Source organism: Cyprinodon tularosa, unplaced genomic scaffold, assembly GCF_016077235.1.
Source record: "Cyprinodon tularosa strain WSP-4 unplaced genomic scaffold, ASM1607723v1 ctg106, whole genome shotgun sequence".
NCBI classification, from domain to species: domain Eukaryota; kingdom Metazoa; phylum Chordata; class Actinopteri; order Cyprinodontiformes; family Cyprinodontidae; genus Cyprinodon; species Cyprinodon tularosa.
This window is the reverse complement of record NW_024037849.1, coordinates 1,754,274-1,775,477: the sequence shown is the minus strand read 5'-3', so window position 1 is coordinate 1,775,477 and position 21,204 is coordinate 1,754,274. Positions and strand designations below refer to the sequence as shown.

At 37.3% G+C, this 21,204-nt stretch overlaps 2 protein-coding genes across 6 annotated transcripts in view; one reads left to right on the top strand and one right to left on the bottom strand.

Moving 5' to 3' along the window:
• apc2 (APC regulator of WNT signaling pathway 2) overlaps positions 1-21,204 on the bottom strand; it is a 35,999-nt gene extending 14,795 nt beyond the window's left edge. Inside the window, exons 1-7 of one of the 3 annotated variants that reach the window (XM_038286948.1) lie at positions 21,054-21,204; positions 9,651-9,812; positions 8,658-8,748; positions 6,955-7,324; positions 6,316-6,415; positions 6,123-6,230; positions 5,803-5,877 (exon numbers count right to left, since the gene is read on the bottom strand). In XM_038286948.1, coding sequence (XP_038142876.1) covers positions 5,803-5,877; positions 6,123-6,230; positions 6,316-6,415; positions 6,955-7,324; positions 8,658-8,748; positions 9,651-9,791 — 885 coding nt within the window. In that variant the 5' untranslated portion in view covers positions 9,792-9,812; positions 21,054-21,204. The other 2 variants (XM_038286954.1, XM_038286961.1) reach the window with 2 other exon arrangements.
• Positions 554-5,264, top strand: LOC119784759 (E3 ubiquitin/ISG15 ligase TRIM25-like). 3 transcript variants are annotated; one of them, XM_038286984.1, is made up of 6 exons: positions 559-707; positions 2,374-2,422; positions 2,545-3,339; positions 3,505-3,646; positions 3,772-3,809; positions 4,443-5,264. In XM_038286984.1, the coding sequence occupies exons 3-6, from the start codon at positions 2,646-2,648 to the stop codon at positions 4,991-4,993; spliced, it is 1,425 nt and encodes a 474-aa protein (XP_038142912.1). In that variant the 5' UTR covers positions 559-707; positions 2,374-2,422; positions 2,545-2,645; the 3' UTR covers positions 4,994-5,264. The 3 variants fall into 3 exon arrangements, with proteins under 3 accessions (XP_038142918.1, XP_038142902.1, XP_038142912.1); XM_038286990.1 differs by lacking the exon at positions 2,374-2,422 and having other exon boundaries at positions 554-707; positions 2,546-3,339; positions 3,517-3,646; XM_038286974.1 differs by lacking the exon at positions 2,374-2,422 and having other exon boundaries at positions 554-707; positions 2,546-3,339.

The window sequence follows — 21,204 nt, the reverse complement described above, 5'->3', positions numbered from 1 at the left end:
TGTGCAGCACCTGATTGGACACAGGAAGACTTGATCCTGAGGAAAACCTTAAGCCTTCTAAGTCAGAATTCAAAATTTAGGAGGGATTCTTTTTAATTTGTCCTATTAAAAAAAAAATCTTTTTTTTTTTTTTTTTTTACCAATATCTGGTGAAGGAATATTAAGTTGCAGCCAGAGATTCTGTCATAACTAGCAAAACATCTGATTTTTTATATGTTGTGTGTTTTGTGCTACACCAAAGGGCTTTTTCACAAATATAAGCCAGTATTTCAACATCTTCAATTAAAAACATGTAAAACATGTAAACTGTTGGTGCCCAAATTGTAGACAATGCCCTCTTTGATTACCTAAGCTGATTCAACTTTAGGTAAAAGAGTATGATGTAAAGCTTAAAGGGGCCTGTCTATTGAAACTACCCATAGCCTTTTAGAAGACAAACCCAGCACTGATCTAAACATATGTTGGATTTTCCTTCTCTTCAAAGCAGAAACCAGAACTGCTGTTTCCTCTAGCCAATCAGGTCCTTCTGTGTAGCTAAAATATGAAGCCAAACAGGTCAGACAAGAGCAGAGGTGAGCTTAGTGACGGCAAGTTTCTGGTAGAGACGCTGGTTCCAGTTCTGGATTCTATCAGATTGAGGTCTGTTTTTTTGTTTTTATTTTGTTTTTGTTTTCATGAACAATGATGAAAAAAGGAGGGAAGCAGCTGTGAGTATCTGATACACTATCATTATGTTGATAAAATGGAATCCTTATTTAGCCTGATCACGGTCAGAGGTTTATGGAAAACCCTGAACACAACTTTTACTTCCAGTTTCCTAATCCCAACATCTCATACTTCTCTTTAGTTTTGTGATATTATTATAGTTGAATCAATTCAATTTAAGGGGTATTGATATAAAAACAAAGTAGAAGTTTGAAAGTAACATACCACATTTTGGTATAATAATGACAAATTTTAATCTTGGTACAAATTAAGGTGTTTTTTTTAAGATAGAGATCTATTTTTCGAAAATGTCCTCAAATCCTGACATTATGTGTGTGGTTATCTCTCATGGGGGATGAAATATAAAATGACCAAATCACAGTGTAAGCTTAAAACTTGGACTTAAAGCCTCTATGTTGACAATAATTTCTAGATATTAAGAGTTTTTGTCCTTTCTCTTGCTAGCAGAAGAGTCTCACCTAAAATCTCTGTTAGAGGGAATTTCAGTAAAGGAGCAATATTTCTTTTAAACCCTTATTATTTGCAGCTGAGCAGGTTGTGTGGAATCTGATCAGTGATGCTGCAGTCTGTGCAGCCAGCCTCCAGTGATTCAGCTTCCTTAGAGCCCTTGAGCCAGTGCTTGACCAGATGGAGAAAGATGTCCCCTGATGGCTAAATGATCAAAGCTGGCTTCCAAAAATCTTTACACTTAAACATGGTCAAATCAAGACCTAAAATCTTTATATGGTAACCGCATTTGTTCTGTGAAGGAACATTAAAGTGATATCTCTAATGATTTTAAACCTATGGATAGAGAAACCTGCCCTGCGATGGACTGGCGAACTGTCCAGGGTGTACCACGCCTTTCGCCTATAGACAGCTGGAGATAAGCACGAGCACCCCTCGCGACCCTGCTTGGGATAAGTGTGATGGAAAATGAATGGATGGACAAACCAGGAGATACTAAAGCCTAAAGTATCACATTCTTTTTTCTGTGTTCTGGCCGGGCTGTGTTGGTTGCTCTAAAACCAAAGAAATTTGGTATTGTTTCTGGCTCCAATATCCTCGTCAGGCTGTAAATAAAAGTTTCTGCATCAGACTTGATACAGAGACTTGGGGGAGCGTTATGCTAGTGGTTAGAGCAGTGCGCTTGTGCTCTGAGAAAGTTGCAAGTACCTGTTTCGATCCCCACATCCTCAACCCTGGGTTCCTGAGCAAAACCCTAACCCCACACTGCTCCCTGGGCATCGCACAATGGCAGCCCACTGCTCCCTAAAGGGATGGGTTGAATGCAGAGAGTGAATTTCATCGCTTTGTACTGTGACACTATAATGACAAAAAAGTTGATTTCTATTCTATTCTATACTATTCTATTCTATTATATTCTAGACTTACTGATGAGGACAATGAATGTTGAGGAGATTAAGAATGGGTTGATGATTTCATAATGACTTTTAAAAAGTGTGACTCTTCAAAACCAGTTTGTGCTTCAGATATACATATGATCAACTGACTTTGGTCTGTGAAAATCCCCTGTTTTTTTTGTGTGTTTGGCTCTTTCTGTGTCCACATGGACGACACACATGACTGTTGCTGAATGTCTTTGGGAAGTTCTAACATCCCATCAGGGTCACTTTTTGTTTGCATTTTTATTTTGTTTTTTTCTAGATGTATGAAACAGTATAGAAAACACATCGTGCTACAATTACATCATAATGTATCATTATCATTATCATTATCATCAATCATTCATTTTCAACTCAATATTCTTAATATTCACAGTTTCTGGTAACATGCAGTTAATATTTATAGGTAATTCAATATAATTCTCATTAAACAGGACTACATGCTGACTGCACATTTCAGAGCACATCTGAAAATAACAAGATGGAGCTGTAAAACTGAAGATTAAAACAAAGGAGCCCAGAAGGTGATAGAAAATGAGTATTCCCAGCAAACCGTCCCTTCAAAATGATCCTAAGCAACTTGAAACACAGGAGGGGGATCTCTGGCCTAAGGAGGCAAACAGCAAGGAAAAGCAGGGAAAAGATTCCCCTAAAATGAGTCAAACAGCGAGAACAGTGATCAACCCTCTGACTCTGATTAAAGAGGACTTTAACCAGCTTAAAGAGGAAGTGAAAAAACTGTTCACGGACAAAGATTCAGAACCCAAAGCGAGCCAGACAGCGGAAAGGACTAACAACCCGTTAACCCTATTAAAAGAGGACCTCAATAGTTTAAAGGAAGAACTCTCGAACGTTTTTAAAATTGGTCCTTCAAGAGACAGAGAGAACAAGAATGGAACAGAGAAGGAGGACTCCAGAAGTGAAACCAGCATGAAAGCCTCCAGAGCAGAGAGAGCAGAAGAACCTTTAAAGAGCTTTTTCGGGAGGGAGAAACCACTCCATAAGGCGGCTCAAAGAAATCACATGGAGGAACACAGAAACAGCAAAGCAGATTTAGAAATTAATTTTACAAAAACAAAGACAGACACAGAAACAGATGAGAAGTTTAACAGCACAGCAAATGGTCTGGAAACACCTGAGGTCAGTCAGCTGACTAGTTACAATACTGAGAAAACCTCAGCTCCAGCACCACAATGTGAGGCGATGTTTGCATCAAAAACAGCTACAGGTAAGGCTCAGTATTATTAGCTCTGCATCTATTTTCTTTGTCGATGTTTGGATCATTGTTTAACAGATCAATTATCTCTTATATGCATGACCTAGCCTGCATGTTTAATAGACCTATCTGCAGGTCTGTTCAGGTTGAAATTGACCCAAGTGCATCTGATACTAGTTTCTTCTGCAGCTCCTGAAAAAGACAAGACTAACCTCTGGAAGGATAGTTTATCTCCTGTGCCACCAGCGGAGGAGGTCAAATCTTTAGAGAAAGCTCTGGCCTCTGATATCACTTTATTCCCTCTAAGAACTCACCTGAGGTAAGTTAAAGTATTTCATAATGTCACCTTAATGGAGGATGGAAATGAAAAGGTTCTCTTTATACAAATCTAAGCCACTTTTTAGATTTTTTTTTTTATTGTGGGGACTGTTTCTTATTTTGCAGTACTGAACCAACAGAAGACCTGTGGTCTTTGAAAAACTGTAAGTAAAGAAGCATCTTTATATATTTCTCTGAGGACATCTATGTGTTTCTTCCTTTTATTTAACCTTATAGTGTCATCTGCATAGAGGATCGATTTTAGGTCATAAGACGTAAAGAAAATCTTTCAGGAATCTGTTAGTTTTCAGGGCTAACAGGTTATTTTCACAGATCTTACAGTTAAAATTTCAGCAGAAGTGCTGACTCAAAGGCAAATGTAATTAAAATCATAAAATACCTGACACTAAACTTTTACTTGGACCAGAAACATTAGACCAAGAACTTGCTTTATGTAATTTACATTATTATTAAGCATTATTCTGTGTTCCGTAAAAGTAAAAAAAAAAACACTCAATTCAAATGTCTGGATCCGCAGTGAGTTTGAGTCTTTATATAGATAAGGCCTTGTATTGCTCGGAAACATGCAAATAGAAACCGACGAGTGGGTCGTTTGATTCCATTGTTAGCCTGTAATATCTGAAACCTGTCTATAATTCTGAAGGCCGGTCGTTAAAGGGGGGGATTGTCGTTAAAATGAACATTTTGAAAAAAGGAGAAGAGATTTTAATGCTTTTTCGGAGAAAATTTACAGCCAGAGGCTCATGAAACTATTTCTTTTCTTGTTTTAACACAAGGTGCCATTTATCTGACCTTCGACCCCAACACGGCCAACTCAGAGCTTCGCTTAACTGACCAGAACAGAAAGGCAACTCGGGACTGGTTAACACATCTATCTGTGGACCACCCAGAGCGATTCGACGAATGCCCACAGCTTCTGTGCAGGGAGGGGCTGTTGGACACAGCTTACTGGGAGGTGTTGTGGAGCGGCGGTGTCGACATCGGTGTGACCTACAACAATATCTCCAGAGACAGCGTGAGCTGCCTGCTGGGACACAACGAGCAGTCCTGGAGTCTGGAGTGCTCCGATGGGTTCTACACCCCATGCCACAACAACAAGAGATTCCGGTCCTCCTCACCTCAACCCTTCACCAACAGGGTGGGGGTTTATCTCAACTATCCTGCTGGAGAGCTCTCCTTTTTCTGCATTTCCCGAGACACAATGATTCACCTGCACACTTTTACCTCCACCTTCACAGAGCCGCTATACCCAGGCTTCTGGGTGTGGGCTGATAACGGCTCAGTGACACTGTGCCAGGTGGAGCTAGGCTGGGAGCGACTCCTGTAATGAGACTCATGGTGCAACTGAAGGATTGCTAACATTTAGCAAAATATTTTAACTGTCCATCTAAATGCTGTGGGAATTAACCTTCCTTTAAACTTCTTTCTTTTCATGAAGGACAAACTGTGTCATCATATACAAAAATTATCATATAAAAAAAATTATTTAATGACAATAAAAAGGTAAATAATAAATTAATAATTATTAATTTTGTCATGTTTACATAACATTTTCCTCAATGAGAGAGAGAGCTTTAATAAAGCACCCTATAAACTAAAAACCATCACTGTGTTTCCATTGTGTATCTGTGTGAGTAATGGATTTGTTCAAACAGTCACACAAAATCCTGCAGCCCCTCTATGAAGTGCATCCTTCGTAGAAGTCCTTGTGCAAATTTAGAGAATCGGGACAGTAAGGGTTAGGTCATCAACTTGCACCTTTGAGATATAGGTGTCAGGAAATATGTTTTTGAAATCTTGCTTCTAAAAAGGATTTAGAAGCTGCAGCCAACAATTACTCTGAATTCATGCACAGGAATGATAATAGTTTAACTATTTACAAACAACTCATCACTATAGCTCTGTCTTTCTGCTCAAAACATCCCAAGCACCAATGAATTGTGGGTAATAAACTTTAAAGAAGTCCGCTTTGACGCAGGTTTAGCTGAAGTGTGGACCGAGGGTCCAAAGAGGGAGGGGTGAAAGACAACTCAGGAGAATTAGGACACAGTAGGCTCTAAAACCACAATGAGTAACAACAATATAAGGGGGAAAATGGGTGGAAGAGCGAGTAATGGGACAAAACCACTGTCTGACCTGGAGCTGGCTCTCCTGACTCCCCCGGACCTCCTGCAGCTCTTTTTCCAGCTGCTCCAGGCGAGCTGCACGCATCTGCAACGCAACAACCAGAATGAAACCATATTGATATCTATCTCATATCAGCAGCTTTTACCTTAAACACTAACTTTGTAATCTGCAGTCAATATATTAACATGTATTACTTTGTAGTGGTGTTATACAGCTTCTTTCATACGAGAACTCAAGTGCAGCAGCAGTGAACTGCAGCCGTTAACCTTCTCCGTTACATTTCTGTCAATCTGTGTGACATGTGGTCCAGCAGCTGCCAGAGGTCTCACCTGAGTTCTGTGCACCATCTCGTTGCTGGCCAAGTAGCGCTCCGCAATCAAAGATCGGTGGACTTTATCCTCCAGATTCTGTCGGATGAGATCTAACTGCAGAGAAATCTGCAGCGGCACACAGAGATCACAGGTAAACTATAGGTGGTTACATCAAGGGAGGAGCCATCTGTGCTATATGTGTTGTTGTTACCTCATCGATGCTTGGTAGCTGTGCCAGTCTGTGACACGTATGTGAAAGCACCTCGAGGCGTTCGCGCTCCTCACGGTCGATCTCACCCAGCAAAAGGTTCCTACAGAGATTAGATCCCACCGTTAACCTCTTTAAAAAATAATTCAATAAAACTCATCTCACTGGCAGCAGTCTACTAAAAAGGAATTGAGAAAATACTCATGCATTTTATTAGCTAATAATACAGTAGTTGTTATGTTTAGTAGTAATCAAGTTGTCTATATGAATTAGTTCCGTTTTTAACCAGCTAATTAGCAGAATAGTTGATGTTATTTCTATCTTTGTTTACATCTTTATATACCTAAACCTTTTCTTTACTATACAAAATGCATATTATTTCAGACAATTCTGATTAGACTCTCAACTTGACCACCATACATCCTCGTCCGTCACTCATGTTTTTAACATCACATTTTTTGAATTTCGCCAACAAATGCAGAAATATCACCATCCAAACCAACTCTAGTAAATAAAACAGACAGTTGGCTAATTTGTAATTTTAAGAATTTGATGAGAAAAGTAGATATAGTTTAAAATCAGTTTTTTTAAGCTCAAATGTTCAAGATATTGGACAATGATTGGCAGCTTTCCTCCACTGACCTTTCTTTGTACAGCTCTTCAAAGTGATGGTCACTCATCCGCCCATCTCCATCGCTAATCACAGCTGTCTGCGGTGGAGCTCCATCCAGGAAGTGATTTGGCAGCATCATGGCGACCTCCCCACTAGACACCATGCTTTGCCGAGATGCGGCTCGGAGCGGGCTCCTTGCTCTGTTCGCCGCTGCCATGGATGAGGAGGAGGAGCAGCAGGAGGATGGAGCGAGGGCCAAGTGGTCCTCTAGTTCCACGCTTCCACTCAAAGCTGGCCCAGTGCTTCTCATCCCTGCCCCTCCCAGACCTGAGGTTAGAAGCCTCAGATTGTGAGGTTGGTGTTTCAGTTCATAGTAGTTGGTGAGGTCCATGTAGAGCTCTGAACAACCAAAAGAAGAATGACTAAATATTGCATCACTCATTAGCTATCTGTTATTTAAATAAAACATTCTGCAGATATAGAAAATATTTAGATTTCTGCAAAGTGTAGAGAGAAAAAATGTGTTCCATAAAACCTGATAAATCTACATGTTTTTCAAAAGCAGTGTCTTAAAATGTTTTTGTTTTTTTTGCTAAAGTTATAAAGGATTCTGAATGTAGGCTATTAACATTTATTTGACAATTAAAGAGCTGAGAGCTAAATGATCCAAAAATGCACCAGATGCTCTATTTTAACTCCACCTATCAGCTCTATTTACACTCCGTCCACAGAATACATCACTCTAATTATATGCGATGAATTTACACATATCACCTTTAGCGGATATAAGCAATCTGCTCCTGTTCTGAGACACTTTGTGGTTGCCAAACAGCTTTCAATGGAAGAAATGATTCAACTATATAATCTGTTGTCAAGTCAATCTGACCGTTTTCATGTGAAATTGGGAGCAGTCTTAACAAAGAGAATGAAGTGTTGTTTTTAGGAAAACAACCTGCTTAGACGAGGGGTTTGAGAATTAAATCATTGCTCACAATCTGTTTTGTTTGCCTTTACTGAAATAAAAACATCTTTGTTTATATATTTAGAATCATACCGACTGCTTAAACACTCAGCTTTTACACTCTATCTCTTCTGATTGTTAAGCTTTGAACAATATATATATATATTTTTTCTTTCTATCTGCTCTTAACATCATGAATCTGCTAAAGACGTTAAACTAATAATAGATATTTACTTTCATTATACTAATTTAGTCCCACCCCAATAACACCCACTAAAGCCTTTTTACCAGATATGGGAAAGTTACACGATATTCAGACTGATGTCCACTAGTTTGCAGAGGGTCACTTTGTATAACATAACTTTTTATAATGAGCAGATAGATTGATTTAGATGGAAATTACAACTGTGCACTTCTTTTCTGTTCAGATTTACAGCTCTCCTAAACCCGACTCACTTGCTGCATTAATTGAACTCATCTGATTATATTATTTCACTTGTGTTGCAGACAGGAAACAGCCTTCTGCTTTTAATCTTTGCTCACATTAACTGGATCCAGGTTTAGATGATTGAATTGGGATAAACCAGGTCTTTAATTGAACTGAGTCATAATGATGCTCAGCCAGTTGCAGCCAATCAGTTTAGCTGATTGAGTCCATTCTTTCCTTTCGACACGGAAAACGGTCCCAGTGGAGTTCTCAGCCTCTGATGGTGTGTTTGGTTGTTAATGAGGAGAAAATGTTCTTTATAAGAGTGAAAAACAGAGTCAAACCTTTGAGTTGATGTAGCACGTCAGTTCTCCCGGACGAGGCCAGGTTTCCTGCTTCCTGCTCCAATTTACTCTGTAGCTGCTTTAACATCTCCTGCATCCAAGGAAATCCAGAGTTAAGATGTGACTAAAAGAAAGGTCAGTTATCATCCCTGTTGTATATCTGCAACATCCCTCTCAATCTAAACAGAAGAACAGTTAAGACTCAGACTTTCTCCCTCCTGCAGGTGGATCGTGAACAGATGTCATCTGCATGTGAGCCTGCTGTCTCGTTTCTGTTTGCACTCCCTGAATCTGATTCTAATAAAGCTGGAATAATCCAGTGGCTCAACATCTGCACACGAGACTACGCACGTGTGTGAGAGCGTGCCTAAAGCTGTAGGCATTTAGTTTCAGAAGGATTAATGGCTTTTTTCTTGGTTATTTTTGGTCTGAAAATAATTTATTTAATTCAGTCTTTTTTGGGGGGGGTTACACTATAAAAACATAAAATCTTATCGGCTAAAGAAATATGGACAGATTTGACAAAAAATAAAAAAAGCTACAAAAATATGTAATTACTTTATGACTTTTAACAGAAATTCTTTGATCACTTACTAATATCATTTTCTTAGGTCTGACAATCCTCAACTATGCATGTTAAAAATATATGATTGTGTTAAAAACTATGACATTCATATTTGATTCATAACACAAATAAATTATACTTTAACCAGGAAAGAAAACATGTGCTGCATCACCCTCTATTAAAGATTCATATTTCAACCCTACAGAAAATGCAGAGGCTGTAAAATGTTTCCACCTTTAGAACTAAATTTGATTGTGCACCAAAGAGCATTCTATTAAATGACCTCTAATCCCTAACCTTAGTATTGATGCTCAATTAAAAGTAAATAAAAAAGGAAAACTGGTTCCAGAGTGTTATGGTTTTGAAAAATGATTTAATCAGTTTATCTTTATATCTGAAGTCCAACAGCTGCTTATCCTCTCACTCACCTTCATGCCAAATGTCTCAGTCTCCAGTTTGCAGAGGTGGTGGGAGTTGTCCTCCAGCTCTCTCCTCAGGTGGGAGTTCTCCTTCCGGAGAACCTCCACCTGGAGGGCCAGATGGTCGTAGGAAACCACGGCATTGGCCATCTTCACCCACTACAGCGCTCCCTGCAGGAAAGCAAAAGCAAAAGGGTTAAACTGATTACTAAATCCAAATATCATTCATTGGTTTGTTTTTCAATTTGAAACCAACAAAGAAAATACAATGTATTTTTAAATTTTGTTTCATAAAATTATTTGCTCTATTTGTCGGTACTCGCTGATACCACCATTTTAGTGCTGGATAGGGGCCCTGCTCGATACTGGTATCGGTGCAACACTAATGAAAACTGTAGCCTAATAAATATAATGTCATACTGGCTGTCTTCAGCTGTTTATAGACATGACCATGAATATTAAAGATGCATCACTCTGATACTCAATTCGGATATTGCCTCCATTATTGAATAATTAGCTGGATCGGATATGGGATGAATGACACTGATTACTCATTTCTACAGCAGCTGCTGATGATTTATAGCTGTTTTCAAAATATAATTTTTATGTCAAGCATGATGCCTTTATTCACATGGCAAGGTATGTGTTTAATCCATTCAATAGTAATAATGGATCGGGATCGGATATTGGCCAATACGCCCAACACATGTATAGGTGTGTGGTTGGTTAGGAAAAAAAAACGATTGGTGCATCTTTGATGAATATTTTGTTGGTTAATGTAAATGAAAGGATTTGCAAAATTACTGTCAATTGTGTCAATATGAGAATAATTTGGAACGCTAAACCAATAGAAATTAGAGCAGAGAGGGGGCGCAGGATCTGAATGGTGGTCTATATGTTGTCTACGGCTGAAACCTTCATATATAAATGAACTGTATAAAGCCACAAATCCTTTCTTTTACTGCCTGATATTGAATAAGACTAAATGTTTTATTTTTAAGGTCAGTCAGGATCAACCCAAAATGCATTGTTTAACTCTTTGTCTATTATTTTTTTTTTATGAAATTAATGTTTTTTTTTAATAGCAATTCACACCCTGGCCACTTGGTGGTATATAGTGTGATAATTAGCTGCTTTAAGTAGATCCTTGCTAGATCTGGGAACATCTAATTTTGCTGACTTCTGATCAACTCATTGGGTGATTCTTTTCCCACAGATTTAAAATTTTAAGCTAAAGTAACGCTTTAAGCTAATTCCAGTCTCTATTGGGGCGATGTAGCTCTAAATGACCCTCCAGCACTATGAAGGACCTGGAGAGTTAGTGAAAAAGAAAACCAGCCATTTCAAATTTAACATATAAATCATGCAATATCTAAATCCATTTAAAAGTGAATTCTTAAAGATGAATTGTATTTATAAATCGTTTATGAAATAATGGAATTTAAAAACGTATTTTCACATCCTATTTCGAAATACCTTTCCTAACCACACATTTAAAAAGATTATTCCTTATTCCGTTTGTTTTTTTTAACTTGCATTTTCAAATCCTTTTTCAAACTGCATTTTTATTTTTTGTTTCACCCACTCCATTTACCTTTTTTGTGACCCTTCTGGTCCCTGAACACATTGCAAATAATTTGAACCAATCGCAGTTGTTCCTCAGATGTAACCAGCTCCTTCATTTTTCATTTTGTAAACCAACTGTGGAATTCTAACCAATAAGAGTTTAACTGCTTTCCATTTTCAAATTGCCTGATTTAAATGCTAAATTTGAAATGGCTGGTTTTATTTTTCAGTTTAGGTCCTCCGTACAGAATAACATAAACACAGAAGTCGTCTGAGGCTAAAGTCCAAAAGGTTGCGACAATAGACTGCAGGGATACAAGTTTGGACATTTAATTATACAAAATGGGTTTGCAATTCAGGACTGTGTTCAGGCCACAGCAGGTAACCTGTGCTTTTGGTGTAATCATTATTTTTTATAATTCAAGAATGGTGATATTTATGTTATTACAGGTTCAACAGTCATTGTTTTTTGTCAATTTATATCTTCTGGTTGATGTTGATTCTCTGTTCTGCTTGTTTGGACTGGATTATTAATATAAATAAATGCTTCAGACAGTTTTAACTATTAGCATTATAACTGATGGGTAAAAATAGATTCTGATATTTTCATCCGAAATGACATACAGAGACAGAGTCTCAGCCTCTGGTCACTTTTTAATTCCACATTTCTCCCAGTAGACTGCTGGAATGGTGGCATATCCCCCTCGTCAGAACTGGTGTAACATCGTTAGGTTATTCAAAACACACACAGACACATTTTTTATGGGACTGAGATCAAGACTTTTAAGATAGCAGCTCCTAAAAAGGTACTTCCTTCTAGTTTTAAGCCATAATGTAACTGACGCAATGTTATCCTGATGACTACTGTGCATTTTAAAGACCTATTTGTCTTTATTGTCATATGTATTGTGAGGTGTACCTACCTCTACTGCACAAAGGAGCCCCAATAACACACTCCCAACATCTCTGTACTCAACATTTTGTGATGCTGGTTTTAAGTTCAGAAAATTCCCCCTTTCTCTGCACATGTAACGTAAGTCGTTATGTCCAAACACTAACAACTTTTGTTTGTTTCTAAACCACTGGACATCATGAATTGGTAGTCCTTCCAAGGCTTTATATACTACATTCCCTTTTTATTTGCTCCTGTTGTGATAAAATCTTCCTCTACTCTTGTCTTCTTGTGTCTTTTCAGCTAAAACTTTCTGGGATTGTGTAAACAGAAATATTTTGGCAATCCTAACTGACCAAGAAAGGTGAAGCTTTTGTTCCTATAAAGGTCAAAAGTTAAAATAAAAAGGTTTTGGTCTATACACAAAGTGTATATAGATCTGTTTACAACTGTACATAATAACAATTTCAAACAAAGAAAAAAATAAACTGTCTTGATAAATTAACCTCATGAATAATTGGTTCTCACAAGTATACATTTCTCTTTGAGAGCTGCATTATAGTGCAGAGCTCAGCTGGTGTGTGTGTTAACACCATAGACTTTGCATATATTGATGTAAATCATTGCTATGGCAACAAGGCAGCATCCCCTGCCTTATTACTATGGTGACACGTTCACATAAAGTCTTTGCCAGTACCTTTCCTCTCTCTCCCTGTCAGCCATACACAAACGGTTGCCCACACAGACACACCCACATATAGGGAGCTGCAGAGAGATTAAAGTGTGCTACACGAAAGGGAGCATAAGAGAGACTGGAGACTTGAAAAGAATCTTATTCAAATCAGAGCACATAAAAAAAAAACATTGCTTGAATGTATCAACAGAGAGAAAACAATCCTCAAACAACAACTAGGGGTAAAAAGAGCAGAGCCTGCATAAAGCTGAGATAATGAGCCTTTGTGGGACGAATATTCAAGAGGAGGAAACACTGATCTAGGGTCAGTACTTACACTCAGGTGGGCAATGAACTAAAAAGAAAGAAAGTAAGCATAAAGGTGTGCACTATGATGAAAAACACTAAAGACTGGGGCAAACCTACACTCAGAAGACCAACAATAAAACACCAGAGCTCTTAACATCCTCACCCATAGATGTATCCCAAATATCCAAACACTCTCAGACATATACAGAATTGCAATACAATCCCAGTAAGATAAGATGAACTTTATTTTCCCACAAAGGGAAATTTGTCCTGAGCACAGAAGTACGGCTACAGCTGCATACATAAAATGACAGATCATAGGACACTACACCAATACAACAACATAATCAATCAATAAGCAAAAACAGTAACAGAAAGCTGTTTCGGTATAATGCTATACATAACATAAAGTACAATAGTATAAGCGTAAAACAAGAACCCATATTCTCCAATTAACATGACAGCCGATGCAATACATTCTATATTAACTCATATTGTGGTAGCCACAGAGCCAGCGGACTGAATATTGATGGAAATCCATGTGTGAGGAAGAGCTTCAGCTTTAAGAATAACCCCACCACCCTACCCCCACCCCATCCACGCATACACATACATATACCCATCCACCCACCCCTGATCTTCTACAGAGGAACGCAAATGGCAGCAGACTGGATGAAAAAACACTTTGATTTTAAAATGCAGTCTGCTTCAAACAACACTCCTAAACCTCTTGGTGTGGCGCCATTTTCCTTCCCCTTCATACTACTCCTCTTGATCTTCTTCTTTGGATGCAGTTGCCATGGTAACTATGAATTCTCTTGGGAGGACAGAGAGAGATGGAGGATGGAGGATGGGAGAGGCGGGGCAGCTGGAGGGAGTGATCGACACTCTTATTTTTGTGTACGCATAAAGACTTGAGTTAAATGGAGCTAAAGTGGGTCTGAAACAAATAATCATTAAGATTAATTATCACTATAATCCAGGCAGCACAGAATTAAATGATCATATCTAAGCTCTGAGTCTGGCTTTGCTGGATTTCATGAGTCCCAAGGAGCCGCAAGGACGCTTCACAACAATGCAGTTTGCACCAATTTTATGCTACAGGGAATCATTCCTCCCCTGACCTTCTGAGTCAGATACCTGATTTAAAGGAGCATTCCAGGTTGTTGTTTTTTTAACATTATGTTTTACAGCAATACAGGAAGGTTATAAATATGACCTAAACTAACAGCTAACAGGAGCAAAACATGGCAGCGGCTGCAGATCATCTCCTCAACCTGAGAGGAACGAGGATTCACGGACAAACACATCACATCACTAAATTAAAGATCTAATTCATCTTAAAGGGATCCTCTAACATCAAAGAAAATTTAAACTGTTTTTAGATATGTTTAAAGAATCAGATTTAGTTTGTTTTTACACAGACCTGTAAGCAGTTTTCCCAATTTTTTACACATTAGCTTTGTTTTCACTAAACTTCTACTGATCTTACAGGATAATATACTGTATCAGTGATTACCCTGCATATCAGCTGTGTTTCAGGTAGCTGAGTCTGCATCCGACTGGCCAAGCAGAAATTTTCTAGCAAAAGATAAATGCCTGGGATGTTATATTCAACATTATATTCAAATAGAACTTTGGATTATCAATTCTGGTTGCCAAGATTTTGCAATTACCATTTTACTTTGATAAACTGCAAAACATAAAACAAAATTGTGTAGCCTTAAAATGAATGTATACTACTGAAAATTAAAATGATAAGTTAAAATGAATGTGGCTTTTTGGTGTGCCATATTTTTTTAAAGAGCGCATGTAAATAATTTTTTTAATTTTTATATAATCATCATTGTCATCATTTAGATTTAGCCTCACTCCCACAGACTGGCACTCCGGGTCCTGAGCAAGACCCTTAACCCCACACTGTGCCGTACAATGGCAGCCCACTGCTCCCCAAAGCTATGGGTTAAATGCAGAGGGGAATTTCTCTAATGTGAGATTAATAAAGTTCAATAAATATTCAATTACTATTATTATAATACCACCAAACTGACATGTAAGGAAAAGTACATACATTACAACATTTTTATTGAATAATCCAAACAAAACGTAAGCTTCTCGTTTAGTCTTAAGTTTTTCTGTCAAAGCAGATCACATTAAGTCAATGATTATAGGATTCACTCCTCCTGGATGACCAAATAGTTACGGAAGACATTTCATACTATTGTGTTGTTGACTTTGCTCCAATACCAACTATGGTTGTACTATATACTGTATTTGTTGTACTTTAGCTGGTTGGTAGTTATGTGTCCATCGTTTGGTTAAAACAACATATCTACTTTCGTAGATTTTTTAACCAAACTATATTTGTTTTTAAATAAAGAAAAACAATACAAATTGGTCACTTTGACCAAAATATTGGCTAATCAGTGCAACAACATTTAAAAAGCAAGGACACGGACAATCCATTCTTAGAATGAACCTTCAGCAGAACTAGAACTTGACTCAGTGTATGCGGTAATATGACGCACAGAGCAGAGCTTACAAAATGAGCACTGACTTCCTACAAAAAAAAAAAAAAAAAAAAAAAAAGGAGGAAGATAATTAATGGCTGCAAGTGTAAAAGACCTCCCAAAGTTTTGGATAAAACTTAAAATTCTTCCATGTGCAATCACATGGACTCTCATGCACATTTTCCCCCTAGATCATGTAGAGGTACAGTAGTTTTCCACACTGCATCCTATGTTGCTCTCGGTCCTGTAAAGTCTGTCTTGGATTTCATGAGCTCTCAATCCTTTAGAAGGTTTGAACTTTGCATCCTGCCTTCCTACAGCCAGAGTTGGGTTTCCTTTGCAGCTTCAAATCTTGTTGTTTAGTTAAAGAAAAACAAGTTTTTAAGAACAACTCCTGAGGGCCAAAACGGTCTTCATATACCAAGCTAAGAAATAGGAGGGCAAAAACACTAAAATGTGCTCCTCATGAAGCTTTAGCAAAAGCTAAATGTATCCATGGAGAATTGGTGCAATATGAAATAAAGTCATGTATAATATGTCATCAGCAGTGATTTTGAAACACTGGTCTTTCTAACTGTTTCCTGAAGTGACTCCATCTGAACCCAGCAGCAGCCTCAGCATGACGAGCAGATGGAGGAATCTTCCAGACCTGCACACTGAGTATGAATTCATTCACTGCAACAATGAGCCACCTCCTATCTGCAGCAACAAACAGCTCAGTTCAGCAAGCAGAGGTAAAAATGCTGCTGATTCACACAGGCAGCTGATGAGGTGAAAACATGGAGACAGATGGAAATCAAAATGAACGACCGGATGATGTCAGGGAGCGGTCATGCAGAAACATGGGCCTCCATGTTTTCCAGCCTGTCACATTGGAGAATGTGTTCGTCGTTACCGAACCGTTCAACCAGACTGATCGTAGAGTTTCAAGCTGCATCGCCCCAAAGAGCCAGAAAGGAAATGTGTGAAGGTCAGAGGTGACACATTCTCTTTGACAGTTATGTAACATTTATTCAGCGTCACTTCCCAACAACTTTATACCCTTGAGAGGAGAAATATGTATTATCTGAAGCACGACTTCTTAACATTTTCTAAAGAATGAGATTCCTCCCACTTTTCTTCAAACAATTATGACACATTTAGTCTCATAAGGATCTCGTAGTTCAGAGTCTTTGCTACTGTACCACAAATTTGCTTCTCCCTCTTGGATGGCAACTGTTTCTCTTTGCCTCGGGTGACAAAAAAAAAAAAAAAAAGAAATGTGTATGAAGAAATAAATCCTACTTTCTTTCCTTATTTTTGAAGGCAGTTAAGAAATTCGTACAAACCACAAGATGTGCCATAAAAAGGCTTTATCAACAGAAAAGGCGAGTCATATACAGAACAGTTAAAAGTATGAAACAGAGTTTTGTATGATAAAGAATTTTTTTTTTTCCTGGAATGTAATCAAAACAGAAAAAGAACAGAGCGAGAACCTTAGCTGTAAACAACCAGACCACCGGGGCCATTTGTGAACATAATTTTGATCAAAATATTTAGTTTACTACAAGCTTTACTTTCTATGTTAACCCTATTAGTACACAAACTATCATCCAACATGTTTAACAAGGATGATTGGTTTCAGCTAGGGCTGAAACAATTAGTTTGGATTAATCGTGATAAATCGATTATTGAAATAATCATCAACTAATTTAGTAATCCATTAATCTTTAAATGGAGTATAGAGACTCTTAAACATACCTTTAGCTAACAGAGCGACTCACGTAGAGCAGTAATTATATCAAGATTGTCAAAAAAGTTATACATTTTGTATTTAAGATAAAAATATTTTTTTGTCTGTCAATATGTCCTATCCAAAAAAATTATTTAGTTTAATCTGGTTTAATTTCATAAAAAGTCCTCTTTAAATAACCTTTGGCTATCCCACTGTTAATCAGTTAGTCGAGAAAATATTCAACAGATTAATTGATTAGCAAAATAATGGTTAGTTGCAGCCCTAGTTTCAGCTGTGGCTGTTAAATCATAAATGCTAAAAAGTGAGACATACACAATCACTTTGCAGACTTGCTAGTAAAGATGCAGGTTGGTGTGGTGAGACTGTTATAGGCAGGAAGATACTGAAACATGGCGGTCAACATCAGAGGAATAATGCAGTAGTTCACTACAGTGGTGAATTTCAGGAAGACTGGATTCACTAGGGAGTGCTTTTAAATTCCTCTGTAGAGTGCTGGTTTGATAGGTCTTTAAGCATTTGCATTCAGACGAAATTCACCTCACTATATAGATTTCTACAGTAATGAATTAAAACTCAAGTAGCAGACCTATTTTGTCTGATCCAATTGTTTAGCATGCAAAATGTATGTTATTATTATTTTAGAACATTTGGCTGCATCCATGTGTTTGCCTTTTTCGTTCACAATTAAAGTGAAATGGAGACTAAGATTATTTTCAAGATCTTGCTCTTGGAAATTATTTTGACCTTTTGCTACTTTTTAGAGATTTTCGGTGAATAATCTGACAAAAATCCAGCCATAATTGGGGCTGTGAATAATTCTAGTGTATAAAGGATACTAAATCTGACCGGATGAACCTACTGTCTGTCAACATCTAACCAACAATGAATCCTCAGGGAAAAAAATCTTCAATAATCTCTCATAAATTCACTGTTTTGTAATTGATGTAAAAAAAAAAAAAAAAAAAAAAAAAAAAAAAAAAAAAAAACAACCTAATTAACCAATAGACATCATCCAGTGTACAGTTAACTTAAGGATCCAGAATCCCAGTAAATGTTTTTGTAAAGAGATCCTTTTCTCCAGTTTCCCTTATGCCATTATTCGGAAGATTCTTTTATCTGAATAAAAATGAAGGTAATAGGTTCAGACCTCTAACCTCCAACTGGTAGAAAACCACATTAACAGTGAATGGTATGTTTTCAAACAGCAGTACCATAAATAGACTTATAACTAACTCTGTGATGGACTAAAAGCTTTATGGATGGGCAGATTTTCACAGACATCTGTATCTTGATTTTATTTTGTCCTTTTAGATCTCCTCATATCTGATTTAGCAGCTAGCCTGAAAGTTTTGTAGAGTAATGATCTCTGACATGGACAAAAAACAGATATCTTTGCTTTGATGTTTTAGATTAAATCCTCACAAAGATCTCCTGAACAGAAAACCTCCACAATAACATGTAATATCAGTCTTATGCTTTAAGGCTGCAACTGTATGCCTGTTTCTGAACCCCTAGGGGGTTCAGTTTCTGTTAGAACTGAACCCCCAATGATTCAGTTCCTATTAAAAAAACAAAAAAACAAAGACCAACATATAGTCTTTTAAGAAAACACATGCACTTTGTTGACGGCCACACCCTCCATCTCTGTCTGCTGCGAGCATTATCAAAGAAACAAAGCTTCAGCTCAGCTCCTGCAAACCCTATGCAGTATGCTCATCTTTAGGCCTGTTATTACCCAACGATTGCTTTATAGAACATATACTTTATATAAAAATCCTGACACCTTTCTCTAATCATCATGTAAGAGATAAATGCATTTGTAAACCAAAAAATTTACTATGGTTGAATGAAGATTATGAGTTATAAAAATATCTAGCCTCTCATTTTAAATAGGATACATGTAAAGGAGATTAAATAATAAACCATTTGTAACCTTTAGAACTGAACTCTACAGCTTCACAAATCTCAACACCAACAAAAATTAAGCAGAATCTCAATTAATCCAACAATTCACATTTTTATATACCTGTAGCAGTAACTTTCTGTAGACTGTTTTGACCTAATTTCTATTTATTTTTTTCTTTATGCAGTTGAGCAGCTATTTAATGCTGATGTTTCTGAACCCAGTCATTTTTCATTACACTAACTCGCACAAACCAAAAATAAATGTTTTGTTTGGGCCTCATCCTACCCTGCTACTTCCATTTTTATTGTTTAAAAATGTATTAACGAGAAACTTGTCTGTACAGAAGCTGAAATCAGGGATGGAGGGATGTCATCATTTTTATCTGATAGCATTAATGGTTAAGAGGATAAGAACAGTAAGGAGGGAGGGGAGGGATGCTTTGGACATGCGTGTGCTAAATATGACCTGTGTTGATCTTTTGGTTTTATGGCTCAAACATTTGCTGAGAGAAAAAAAAAGTATCTCATAATATTTTCAATCTGAATTAAAATTTTCTTAAAGCAAATATTTAAGCAAAGCTCATCTGCATCCCAAGGATTTGATGCAGCTAGGACAAATGGGCCTTTCATGCATTTATTTTAAGGATTTTATTAAGTATTTATAATTTAATATACTTTTTTTTATTTAACCTTTATTTAACTAGGAAAAAATCCCATTGAGATTAAAAACTTCTTTTTCAAGGGAGTCCTGGCCAAGAGGCATCAAAGTTACATAAGAAACAGAGATACATTGAATTAAATGACAGGTACATAAAAATATATATATATATCAAGTTAAAACAATTAATGATCATTGAGGCTGCTTCAAATTCTTTCACTTTCAACTTAAAAGCATGTAAAGATGAATACATACTGATATATGTTTGCGTTGCTAAAAACTCCACGACGTCACCATTAAAGTGCAAAATATAAACAAGGTTTAGGAAGATTTTATTATTAGAAAAAGGGAGAGAAAAGACTGCATTAAATAAAGAGGGATCATCAAAGTGTTAAACTATCAGAAATAACAACAATAATGTTGTTAAACAGAACAAATGAACAAAGGATCAGGAAAAGCTGGGCTGCTGCTCCTCACCAGATTCAAGAAACCTGCAATGTTTAATCTGCAGGATGTTTTTATAGCAATGAAACAGTAGCAGAATAAAATATCTGACATCAAATGAAACCAGTGATCCCAGTGAAACCAGCACAGCCTGGCACAGACCGCAGTAGTCGCTTATAACAGCAGCCAGGCGGAAAAAGCCTGATACCGCATTACAATCAGCTCAATGTGACCTGAAGGTGGAGAGAAGGACGAATGTAAACGGAATCTGAACAGAACCGAATTAGAATCACCCAGATGGTTCTACTGATCATATAAGAATATTTGACCTCAATTTAGCTGTTTTTGCTGTTTGTTTTTTTATTTTTCTGACGACATCTATGATTCATGATCCTCCATCCTCCATCCATGAAGGAGAAAACCAGGTCGAACCAGAATCTAAAACCCAGCAGCTAAATTGAACCTTAAAATGGGATCCAAAATGAAAATCCAATGTTTTTTTTTTTAATTACACCAACTGTGCATTAAAAATACAAGAAAAATATAATACATACCTAAATTTATTCAATGTAGATATGTATGATCTGCTTCATTAGATCGCAATTAAAGAGATCAACAGAACCGAACCCAGCCGAGCCCACAGATGGTTCCGGACCGAAAACCCATATTAGAGAAAGAGATTAAATATATGAGAGGAAACAAGGAGCGGTCGGTCCTTACCTCATGACTGCGAGAAGAGCTGGAGATCAATGACGAAGAGGAGGAGAGATGAGAGGAGGAAGAGGAGGGAGGGAGAGAGGCAGGTTTATTTAACCAGCTGGTTATTAGAAATCTGAGACTTTTTCATCTAAATACATATATTAAACAGAAA

Bases quoted from the DNA above. Each gene is read 5' to 3' on its own strand.
- LOC119784759 (XM_038286974.1), top strand. From the start codon at position 2,646: ATGAGTATTCCCAGCAAACCGTCCCTTCAAAATGATCCTAAGCAACTT. The intron at 3,340-3,504 runs GTAAGGCTCAGT...ATCTGATACTAG, and splicing joins TGCATCAAAAACAGCTACAG to TTTCTTCTGCAGCTCCTGAA. The intron at 3,647-3,771 runs GTAAGTTAAAGT...CTTATTTTGCAG, and splicing joins CCTCTAAGAACTCACCTGAG to TACTGAACCAACAGAAGACC.